The 11321-nt window shown below is 45.8% G+C and overlaps 1 protein-coding gene across 4 annotated transcripts in view; it reads right to left on the bottom strand.

Moving 5' to 3' along the window:
• Positions 1 to 1994: 1994 nt before the first annotated feature.
• GFI1 (growth factor independent 1 transcriptional repressor) overlaps positions 1995 to 11321 on the bottom strand; it is an 11079-nt gene continuing 1752 nt past the window's right edge. For all 4 annotated transcript variants that reach the window (XM_074962232.1, XM_074962230.1, XM_074962233.1 and 1 more), the window contains 4 exons: positions 6114 to 6529; positions 5886 to 6023; positions 3864 to 4029; positions 1995 to 2436 (listed from right to left, as the gene is read on the bottom strand). In XM_074962232.1, coding sequence (XP_074818333.1) covers positions 2258 to 2436; positions 3864 to 4029; positions 5886 to 6023; positions 6114 to 6529 — 899 coding nt within the window. In that variant the 3' untranslated portion in view covers positions 1995 to 2257. The remainder of the gene's footprint in view (positions 2437 to 3863; positions 4030 to 5885; positions 6024 to 6113; positions 6530 to 11321) is intronic.

Raw genomic sequence — 11321 nt, 5'->3', positions numbered from 1 at the left:
GACTATATGCCTGGGTCCTGTATGCCATGTGACCTCTTTCTCTCTTCCTTCAAATGCCTTCCCAAAACCCACTTTTCCCACTATTCCTCTAAAAATTACCTGCTCTCCTGTGCCAAGCTTACTGAGTATCCCTCCCTACATGAACTATTACCAAAATGTAGAATTACAGTATCTTATTGTGCATACCCCTCCCTATCTCCTTCGGGCCTGCTGTGACCCTGTTCCTTTATGTTATGTCTTGCTATGCTTAATAAAGGCCCCGACCATGAAAGCACTCATAAATGTAATTCGATGCATTTGAGTAGTCCCACTGATTGAGTTCAATGTGCCTACTTGAATGTAAATTTACTCACATATGTAAGGTTTCAGAGTAGCAGCCGTGTTAGTCTGTATCCGCAAAAAGAAAAGGAGAACTTGTGGCACCTTAGAGACTAACAATTTATTTGAGCATAAGCTTTCGTGAGCTACAGCTCACTTCATTGGATGCATTCACATATGTAAGTGCTTCAGGAGAGGGCCTTCAATTGACAGCTCTGTGAGAAAGGGCTCATGGGTAAAATTTTCAAACGTGAATCTGTAACTTATGTGTAGATTTTTAAAGGTACTCAGGCATTGCTGCAGTCACAGTGGCAAGAACATTAGTCTCATTTGATTTCAATGGGAGTTGGGTGCCTAAATACCTTTTGAGGATATAGGTCTTAGTGCCTACATCCCATTGACTTTCAATGAGACATATGCTCCTAAGCCCCTGTCTCTTAGGTTCCTAAATTATTAGGGCACTTTTGAAATCTGCCCCACATGTAAAGTGCCATGCCCGCCTATCGCAATATCTATCACTTGATGATTACCTGTTCTGTTCATTCCCTCTGGGGCACCTGGCATTGGCCACTGTCAGAGGACAGGATACTGGGCTAGATGGACCTTTGGTCTGACCCAGTATGGCCATTCTTATGTTCTTATACAATGTTGCATAATAATAAAGAGTAAAATTTCCTAACTCTGTTGAACTTCTGTACTTCAATGAAAATAACTTCAGAGGCTCCTCAATGCTTTATTAATTTAAAACATTATTCCAATAAATATGTACCAATAAACATAAGACACTCCATAAAATCTAAATAAAGACATTTACAATCCTGCCAACAAAGTAAAAACAGCATATTTTTCCACTGAGGTACACACAGGGTCATTTAAGGCAAATTCAATCAATTACACGTTCATAATTATTCCTGCCCACCCCCGGCATGGTAGCATGTAAAAATAAAAATAAAAATAAAAAATCCTAATACACAAACAAGTCTATCAATAACTTGTTAGCTACTTCCCAGTTATTTATAATCAAACCCAGAGTGCTGGTGCCGATGGTCATTCTGGACAGAAAGCCTGTGTCTGCTATTTGGTCCTGTCCTTTTCAGTCAGGGGTAATGTTATTCTCACGAGTTCCTAGTTATAAGGCATTACTCTGTGCTTTGGCTTTTCCTGTTGAGTCCTTCATAGGCTTCTCCTCCCTCAACTGATGTAGAGCAAAATACCAATCTTTTCAGACAAGCAACCCCTAACACACACACTCCTAACACACACACACACACACACACACACAGAGGCCTTGTCTATACAGACAAACAGAGAGGGATGGAAGGACAGGAGACAAGGGCCTGACCCTCTTCTCACGCTAGTTTTACAGCAGTGTAAGTCCCCATTTACACCAGTGTAAGTGAGATCAGAACCAAGCCCAAGCTGATTCCTTGGTGCTAAGAGCAGCAAGATATCCAGTCCAGCTCCTCCACTACAAGCCCTCCTGACAGAGAATGATCAATAAAGCTAGTTAACAGTTAAACTCAACAAAAGCAAGCACTTTTCATAACATTACCTAACAGCTCAGTGTGTTTATCATGTAAACTCTGTTTCCCTGCAAGTTAATTTCAAAAATAAAAAGATGAAGGAATTCATCTTTGCCATGGGTGAAGGACTTTCCAGCTCACCGATATTTTCTAGCTTATCCACACTTGGAGCTTCAGGTTTCAGATGGAAACACTTATTTTCCAGTGTTGAGAGAGAGAAAGCCAGCCTTTCAGATCCACTTTCAGAGTCCTTCTGGCTGAACTTTCAAAGCTGTGTCCTGTCCTATCCTCCCTGAGATCCTTCCCCAAAAAGTAATGCCAGGGTCTGTGCTAAATGGCATGATTCAGGGCCATCAGGGAAGCAAGGGAGTCTCTTCACATAGTGTTGTAGGTGCTTTCTGTATCGCAGCCGGGTCTCATTTCAGACCATGTTGTGTCTCCCGATGTCTCCTTAAATCCACCTTCCTCTGGAAGCCTTTGCCACACAGATCACAGCCAAAGGGCTTGAAGCCGGTGTGCTTGCGACTATGGGTGATGAGGTTGGAGCTCTGGCTGAAGGCTTTCCCACACACCTGGCACTTGTGGGGCTTCTCACCTACAAGGAGAAGGGGATAAAGAGGGCAGGCCCCATATTAGACAATCAGCATAGCATCCGAGCAGATCCAGGACAAACTAGCCACAGTCAATGTGCCCCATGCTTTGAAGTGATTACCACGCTGCAATACTGTCATCTCTAAGTGACCATTGAGCGGGGTCACTCTCCCTGGGACAATACTATGGGTGAAACCCTACCCCATTTAAGTTAATGGCAAAACTCCCTTTGATTTCAGTGGGGACAGGACTTTAACCTACGTCTCATTTCAGTAAAGTATGTTACCAGATTCTGGACTCACTTATGCCAGTGTAACTCCAGAGTAAATCCATTAGCTGATTTAGAATCTGGCCAAAGATTTGGCCAATAAAGTCCAATTTAAAAAAACTGATTGTCTTTCTTCTTCTCTTCCCCCATCCCATTTTACCATTTAAATGGTTCAGCTGAACCAAATTTTTCAAATGTAGCCACTAAAGTTTAGGTGCTTAATTTAAGACAAATTCTAAGTCAGCCAATGGGTTTACTCTGAAGTTACACTGGTGTAAGTGAGACAACTTTATAACAATAATATTTAAGTTTGTTTTTCACAGCCATGTGTGACCTCTTTGAAAGTCAAATACTTTGACAAACAGCATTGAATTTATATATGTATATTCAGATCATTATCATTTTCTATGATTTAAATCCATGATGCTAGCAGTTTGAAAGGGAAGCTTTATTTTTAAAGATCCCTGAGAAAACCTGCTGCCTTTTTCAACAACATTCTTTGAAAAATGGTTTCCTTGAGTATCTGCAGTGTATTAATTTCCATATTCATTATCACCGACAATGAAACTTGAGAACTATGCACCTCTCCTCCCATTATATGCCAGACTGCAACCATTTGATTGGAAAGTCCGGGTGGAAGCCCAATAGATAGATAATCTCTGAGTAAATATTTAGACTGAGAGTTGGACCCTGGGTCCTTGAGTTTAGTGTTTAATCTAGAGGAGGAGGCTTCTGCTGCTGCTATTGTAAAGTGGCAGGCTATGCAGATGGAGATGCAGCAGTCAGATTCACCTGTCATTTTCCAAGGGCCACAGCTCTAAATCAAGGCCATATGAATATATTGCTCTACAAATCATCTTACAGAGAAGCCCTTCTGAATAACCACAGGGAGGATCCTATTAAAGCAACACTGATTGGACAGTGAGGATTTCAGTTATTAAACAGAAGCTCTTCATGAAACCAAGCTCAAATTTCCCTTCTTTGCACTATTGCTCCACTTGGGTTTCCACAGTGTGAGCTACCCCGGTGGGGCAAGGGCCCGGCAGAGGGAGCTGCATGTACTGGTCTAGCTGAAGATGAATGGATTGGTGGGAGGGGAGAATCTCCTCTCCAGAATCTATTCTAATGGATAGGGGCTGAATGCCAGCTGCTGCAGGGCTGACCTGTGTGAATGAAAGTGTGTTTCTTCATGTCAGATTTCTGGTGGAACCGTTTCCCACAGTACTGACAGGGGTAGGGCCGGGTGTCCGAGTGGATGAGCAGGTGGGTGGACAGAGTGGAAGATCTCTTAAAGCTCTTGCCACAGATCTTACAATCAAAGCTGCGTTCCTGCCGAGAAAGGAAAGACACACACTCCGTTATGCCACTCCCGAGATCTTAGCCATGCAGCCAGCCTGCAAGTGCATTAACAAACACTCTCATCCCAGAAACCACATCCTCCTCCCCGATACCCACTAGGCCCAGTGGAGGCACTAACCTTGGCATTACTGCCTCACTTGGTAAAACACATCCCTGATTCACAGTCAGATAAATTCACCTTTCTCCCAATTCTATGCACCACTCAGACCTAGTGATTTAATGGAACGGCTCTTCCAGACGAAGGGACTGTGTGAGACTAGCTACTTTGGTGCCCCAGACTTTGCACTACACATGTGCACATTCGAGGGGGCTCCAATGGAGAAGTCATAAGCCTTTGCTGAGCAGCCTGATGGCCACAATACAGCCCAGTGGGGCATTTGGTTAATGACATTGCAAGGTACAGGACCCCACCTGACATCTTAACAGTGCTGAGGACTGTGGGAGAGTGAGGCATTGAGGGGAACTTTTGGATTGGGTTGAATTCTGTTGGGAAGTTATTGTTTGCTGCTAGTTTTATTTTTCATCAACATTCAGGTCAAAGATGCCTAGGGCTTTAAGATAAGAGCCTTTTTGGCTGATAATAGTTTTATAAATCAAAATACATATACTGGAACCACCACTACCTTTCCCTTCACTTATCTTCCTGTCAGACCCTTAAACAGCCCATCACGCTCTCCTCTCCTTGTTTCCCCTATGCTCCCTCTCTAGACACCCCATTGCAAAATCCTCTCTTCCTTCAATGCTTCTTCCCCTACCACATACTCCTCTCTTCTCCCAGCACTCGTGCTCCTCCTCCAAGGCCATGTTATGCTTTTCAGACACGTCTGCTTTAAGTCTGTATTTGGCAGGCAGCATTTGCTTGTTGTGCTTGCCCCCAAATGCTTCCTCCTCAGGGTTTTAATATACTGCATTGCTCTTTTTTCCACTGTTTAACTGGCGATATTTCCCTTCCTCAGATGCCATGCACTTGCACCCTCATTCACTTGCAGATAAAACAACAAACAAGTCTCTCTGTAATTCTGTCCTCCTGAAGCTGACTTTGGGAGGGAAGATTTGCCAGGCCAAGTGAGTGGGTGAAGGGAAAATATTGTACAGTATCAGCAGGTGGAAAAAGTTACAAATCCTCCTACCAAAGTTAACAACCATATTCTTCTTGTGTGTGACTCAGATCACATTGAGATGGGTGAAGTCTGCTCTGTACACAAGACTGGGTATTCAGGTGCTCCCTACACACACACACACACACAGAGTAACTAAAAAGGAGGGCAGATTCACTCCTTTCGGGGGCGAGCTGGCAGGGTGGAGACAATGAGTTTCTTTAACAGCTACAAAAGTCCACCATCCTGCTGCAAGGTCCTAACTTTGTGTCAGAGTAAGACACAAATCCATGACATGAACGGTTGTTTTATTTGTAAAGTACCATAGGTGTCCATAGCTCATTACAGACAAACACGGGGCCTGGGAAATGTGGAGGAAGTTTGGTATGTATTATATTTTGTTAATTTCATTCTCAGTGTTTATAGTGCCTGGATCCAGGATGCCCACCTGTCACCATGTTCTCCTCATTCAAGTGCCCACCTGCCACTGTGCCCCCATCAGCCCCAGCACTCTACTTCCTCTGAGAGCCACTATGCCTCTCTGACCCCCTCACCCTGGGTGCCTTCCTGCACCATGGCCCGCTCACCCTAAGTGCCCACCAACTCCCTCTCCTCACCTCAAGTGTCCATCTACCACCATTCAGTTGCCTCTTTGGCTCTGTACCCATGGCCCAGGCTACCTGCCTTAGCTCTTCATGCCCCCACCCATGTGCCCGCCCTGGCTCTTACTTGGGAGTGAACAGTCTTGTGCTGCTCCAGGCTGACCGCATGGCCGAAGGTCTTGCCACACATGTCACAGGCGAAGGGTCTGGTGCCGCTGTGCGAGCGGCGTACATGCACCTCCAGGCCATGTGGGGTGGAGAAGACCTGAGGGAAGAGAGCACACAGGGGTCAGGAAGGCTAGAATGGGGAGGCAGGGGCTCAGATAGGACCGGAGTGGGGGTGGTCGGTTCCTACCTTGCTGCACTTGATGCACTTGTAGGAGCCAGTGCTGATCAGCAGTGGGCGGCACAGAAGCTCTGACTCCACCTTGATCCCACCTGGGCCTTTCTCCTGCTGCAGCCCAGGCTGGGCCTCTGCATAGAGGCCTGGTGTTGCTGCTGATGGCCGCTCGAAGAGTCCCGGCCTAGGGGAGCTGAAGTCACCATAAAGTCTCAGGGCTGAGCCACAGTCTGCACCAAAGAGAGCAGACTCCGAGCTCTGCTCACAGAAGAGTCCCAGGGCTGAGCTACGCTCCAGGGTTGGGCAGGGCCTGTAGTTCTGCACCAGATGCCTCAGGTCAGAGCTGCCCAGGGTGCTCCATGCGTATGGCTTGAAGGGCACTGAGAATGGGGGCGCCTCATCCAGGGAGGGGCAGACAGAACGCTCAGACGCTGTGGAAACACAAGGAGAGGGAGCGATTAGTGGGGTTCATAGCCACCACCCACTGGGCACAAAGCAGCACCTCAGAAGCCCAACATAGGGTCCAAAGCCAGAAACCTATCAGTGCTGCACACTCACTCACATGAGGGCTGCCTCTAACCTCTCACAAGGGGCGGGAGAGGGTTGTTACCCTGCATAGCACACTATAGGCTTAATGCATTCATTCCTACACTCTGCACACGCTGCCAAAGCCTGCTTTTCAAAAATGGCCACTCATTTGGGGTGTCTCAGTTTTTGGGTGGCCAACTTGGAACCTCTGGCTTGATTTGCACAGGTGTTGCTCATCTGCATCTCCCATTGACTTTGACTGGAGTTTTGGGTACTCAGCACCAATGAAAAACATACCCAATATGTGTCTCAGACTGGACACCTAAAATTAATGGCTACATTTGAAAATGTTGGCCTAAATGACTAGGCAGTAATGTAAAGCACACATAATAAATAAATAAATAAATAATGAGCCTAGCTCTTATATAACACTTTTCATATTCTCCTACATATACCATTATGGACATGCCAGTAGCAGCTCCCTAGTTAAATGTGTGATGCATTTTGCACTTTTAGCAGAACAGAAATCCTTCTGTTTCCCAATTTAATGTCTGAATTAGTCTCCAGATTTGGCACCATAAGTCTTTAGAGGAGAGTTGAATTGTCTCTGCAATGTTCCTCACTTTTGCAGAGGAAACATTTTAAAATGGTCTCTTGCTGAAATGGAGATGTGTAATGCTCACATTCCTTTGGGTTCCTCTAGTGAAGCAAGCATGGGCCCCACAAACTCTGAACTTTGCAAACTCCAGCCCTGACAAATATGAAAACCGTGAGCATAAGCCACATTTAAAATTAAAGACACAAAAGAGAGTGATTGCCCTTCCTGATCATAACCTACATGAATTGCATCACAACAGACTGTTGGAGGCTCAGATCCATCACTTACTTCTGTTTTTACTAACAAAACTAAAACAAAAAAGTTCAAGATGCTCTGAGTTTTGTACTTTGCGAAAATTTCCAGCCAGCTTTAACCTGAGCCAGCAGTTCTATTCATACCCCGGTGAGAGAGATGGGCAGCAGGGATATAGAAATGGGCTCTGGGAAAGAGCTTGAGCTCTGGAGGGCCATGAGGATTGAGCAGGGAGAGCTGGGTTTGGAGGACGTGGCTGGTCAAGTGGGACTTTTGAGGAAACGGGGGTTAACAAAGATGTGCCAGGAGCCTGGGAGAAATAGGCTTGTGGCATGTAGCTCAGACCTAGGACATGAGACATGGAGAGATGAAACCCAACTGTCTCGGCCCTGACACAGTGGACCTTGAAGGGCTCCCTGAGTACTAACTACTGCCTTGGCTCCCCATCACACCAGCCAGCAGCACAGGGGGAGTCAAGTGTCTCTGTACTGAGGCATCTGTGTATCAAGGGCTCTCCATAGCATAGCTACACTATGGACTAGGAAGAAGAGGCAACAGCAGGGAGTATTTAATTCACTCTTCACATGCTGATGCCTCCCTCACATAAAGCCATTGGGCTTCATCACACCACACCTGCCTGAACAACCCACTTCTCCTTCAGCCAAACACCTCTTCCAGCAAACTCCCACTTGTACAGCCACAGTTACTCCCCTGGCTCCTCACATTCCCAGTCAATTCCTGGCTTCCAGAGGCAGCCCGACGAGTGGAGATGGAGCACTGAATGACTTGGCTGCTTATTTCCCTGCTTTGTGCACTTTATGTTGGGGGGGATATGCAGTCTAGAAACCTCACATCAAAATAAGGAAGATTTTTGTGTGGGAATACCCACCCATATCACACACACTCACTCCTACGAAATGGGGCTGGAATGCTGACACGACGGTGAACACGGTTTGTCCTGCTCTGCACTGACTGCAAAGCTGTGGTCAGCAGCATGTCAACTCTCTCCGTTCTTCACAACCAGTGTCACAGTGTTGTCAACTACTGCAATTTGATCACCAGTCTCAGAGTATTTGCTGGTTCTCTTAAAGCTCCAGCTTCTGGAAGGATGTGATTTCATCAGAATTTCAGCTTTCTTTTTGTTATTAAAGTAATTTTCAGGCACTCCTGGTTGGGGTAGAAAGCTTGAAAATATGACCCCCTCAATGCCCCAGCACTGAAAGGCAAATCAAAATACCCCCAGGGCCTTATTTTTAAAATCTCATGATTTTGAAGCCAGTCTCTTTATTGTGGGGGGTGGGGGAGGGGCTGGCATGATTTTGAACCCTGGGAGTAGGCAATAGGGATGTGGTAACATTGGGTAGTGACGCCCAGTCCTGGAGAGTCCCACCCACAGAGATACATAGCGGAGAGCGCCCCCACACACCGCGCGCACCCTCGCTAGGGGCTGGATGGAGTCACAGAGGCGCCGCCCGGAGGTGGGGCGGGGTGACACTGCTGCTCTGCCCCAGCACGCTTCCCAGCGCCAAGGGCAGTGCAAACTGCGCCCTCCCCCACGCCCAGCCAGGGCCTGGGCAGAACCATGTCCCGCCTTCCCTCCATCCCCGCTCCCGTTTAGGCGCGCACAGATGCTGCAATTTTGCCCGGGCTTTGCACAGTTCATGCAAGGGAGGGGAAGACCCCATCCCCCATAAGGGCTAGTGGGACTTTAGCCCTAAATGACTGAACTAGTAAATGAATAGGCAGCACAGTACGTACACAAAGATACACACACACCCCTATCTCTCTGCCTTCCTAGAGTCTTATACCTGGGGAAAGGTATCCTGCAAATACAATAGCCACTATATATTTAATAGTGTATATTAATATGATTTAAACTAATCGGTTATAGACTATGAATATGTATAGCCAGGTGTTATTACATACATATATATAACGGGAGCTTATAGGTATTAATGTATTTATATACCGCAGTAATTTGCATAAATACGGTAGATTTATGGTATTGATAAATGTTATTAGTAATACTATAAATAAATCTACTCTATGCAAATGCCTATGGCATAAATACAATATTCAGATTTAATTGTACGCACTAATGAAATGGGAATACATATATTCGTTTTGCAGATCACACGGAATACGAACATGAATCATATTCTATTCCATTATAGGCACATACATCATGTATTCTATAGCTTTTGTGACTATATACACCTTCTCACTGCCTCTGCCCTGTATGAATTTAATTCAGAAAAGCTGTTTCTCTCTTTTCTTACTTGTCAAGCACAGCAATGATCTTTCCACAGAAGAATAAATCCCTCCGTGAAAAATCAAATATTGTATCAATACATTCCCGCGACCTAATTAGACCTTCATTCGTCTTACAAATTTCTGGGAGGGAGAAGCTGGCGAGGGAATGGGCGGGGGGAGGACTGAGGAGAAAGAATTGGTGGGAGGAACTGCTTTCAGGCTTGCCAGACAGTTCGTACCTGTCTCTGTAGTGATGCCAATCTGGGTGGACCATTCAGTGTAACGATTTCAGCAGCATTATTAGGGGACACGCCTGTCGGGTGGGATCAGTGGATGCCAGGGACACCTGCAATCCCCACTGCTCTCCTGGGATATGTCCGTGAAGAATTTAACGGGGACAGGTCCCTCCAGTATTGATGCCCCCATGGCGTAATCAGTTTCAGCTAGACAAGTTTGTCTCGTGCTGTTAAGACGCTCGCTCAGAACGCACCTTCCTCGACGCACTCACAGAAAACGAAGCGCTTTAGGCAAGTGAATTTTAGGAGGGGGAAAATAATCATGAAGAAAACCTAGGCGCAGATCTAGCAAAGACTGTCTCTTCAGTGATCTGTGTCCACGTTTACAGACACGAGACGGGTGAGGTAATAGGTTTTACTGGACCATCTTTTGTTGGCGAAAGAGACAAGCTTTCGAGCGCACACAGAGCTCTTCTTCAGGTCTGTGTAAGCCGGACAGCTGGTCTCTGTCACCAGCAGAAGTGGGTTCAATAGACGATTCTACCTCACCCACCTTGCGCCTCTCATATCTGGCCCTGGGACCAAAACGGCTACAACAATACGTGTACACACTGCGGTAGGGGCGCGATCTACAGTTCCCTCTCCAGAAGCCATTCGTGTGGAGGGGGAGGGGGGGAGTGTTAATTATATTGTTATTATTAATTATAACACAGAAAGCTAAGCAAACTAGATCAAATTGCATCCCCACATTTTGTCATGTGTACAATTTTATTTGCGTGGAATCAAACCCTGGGGGCTTTTAAAATGTGGAGTTGCTACCCTATTAGATACAGACATGGCTATGCAGAGACAGGGACAAAGTAGGAATGAAAACCAGGAAGAGGTTTTTGTTTGTCTGTGGGGGTTTGTTGATCTTGTAAAGCTGAGACCATTTTTTTCCTTCCCCGCGACAGAAATTGTTGCTTTTTGTGCCGAATTTATGCACGCGCACACTTGGTCTTTTTTCAGCTTTAGCGGAGGCAATAAAAAGCTTTGTTATTTTTGTTATAAAACGACACGATTGTATTTTTAAATGAGATAGCATTCAAGCCAAAGTCAGGTCTGCATCTTCTCCCACTGCTCCGGCCACATCAAAGGCACAACCCGGGACCTAGAGACAGAGCTGTAGCTATAACTGTGAGCTTCCTGGATTTGGGGTGTTTAAATCTGACCGTCATTATTTTCATCTGTTTTTCAGGAATGCATTTTTAGAAAAGAAAAAAATCCTTTTTTAGACAAGAAACAAGAAATAACTTGAATGGAGGTTAGGAAAGTGTCTAACAGATAATGCGAACACACATGCACACACACACACTT

The sequence above is a fragment of the Natator depressus genome, chromosome 8, assembly GCF_965152275.1.
Source record: "Natator depressus isolate rNatDep1 chromosome 8, rNatDep2.hap1, whole genome shotgun sequence".
In the NCBI taxonomy this organism is placed as follows: domain Eukaryota; kingdom Metazoa; phylum Chordata; order Testudines; family Cheloniidae; genus Natator; species Natator depressus.
This window is presented reverse-complemented; position numbering and strand designations above follow the sequence as displayed.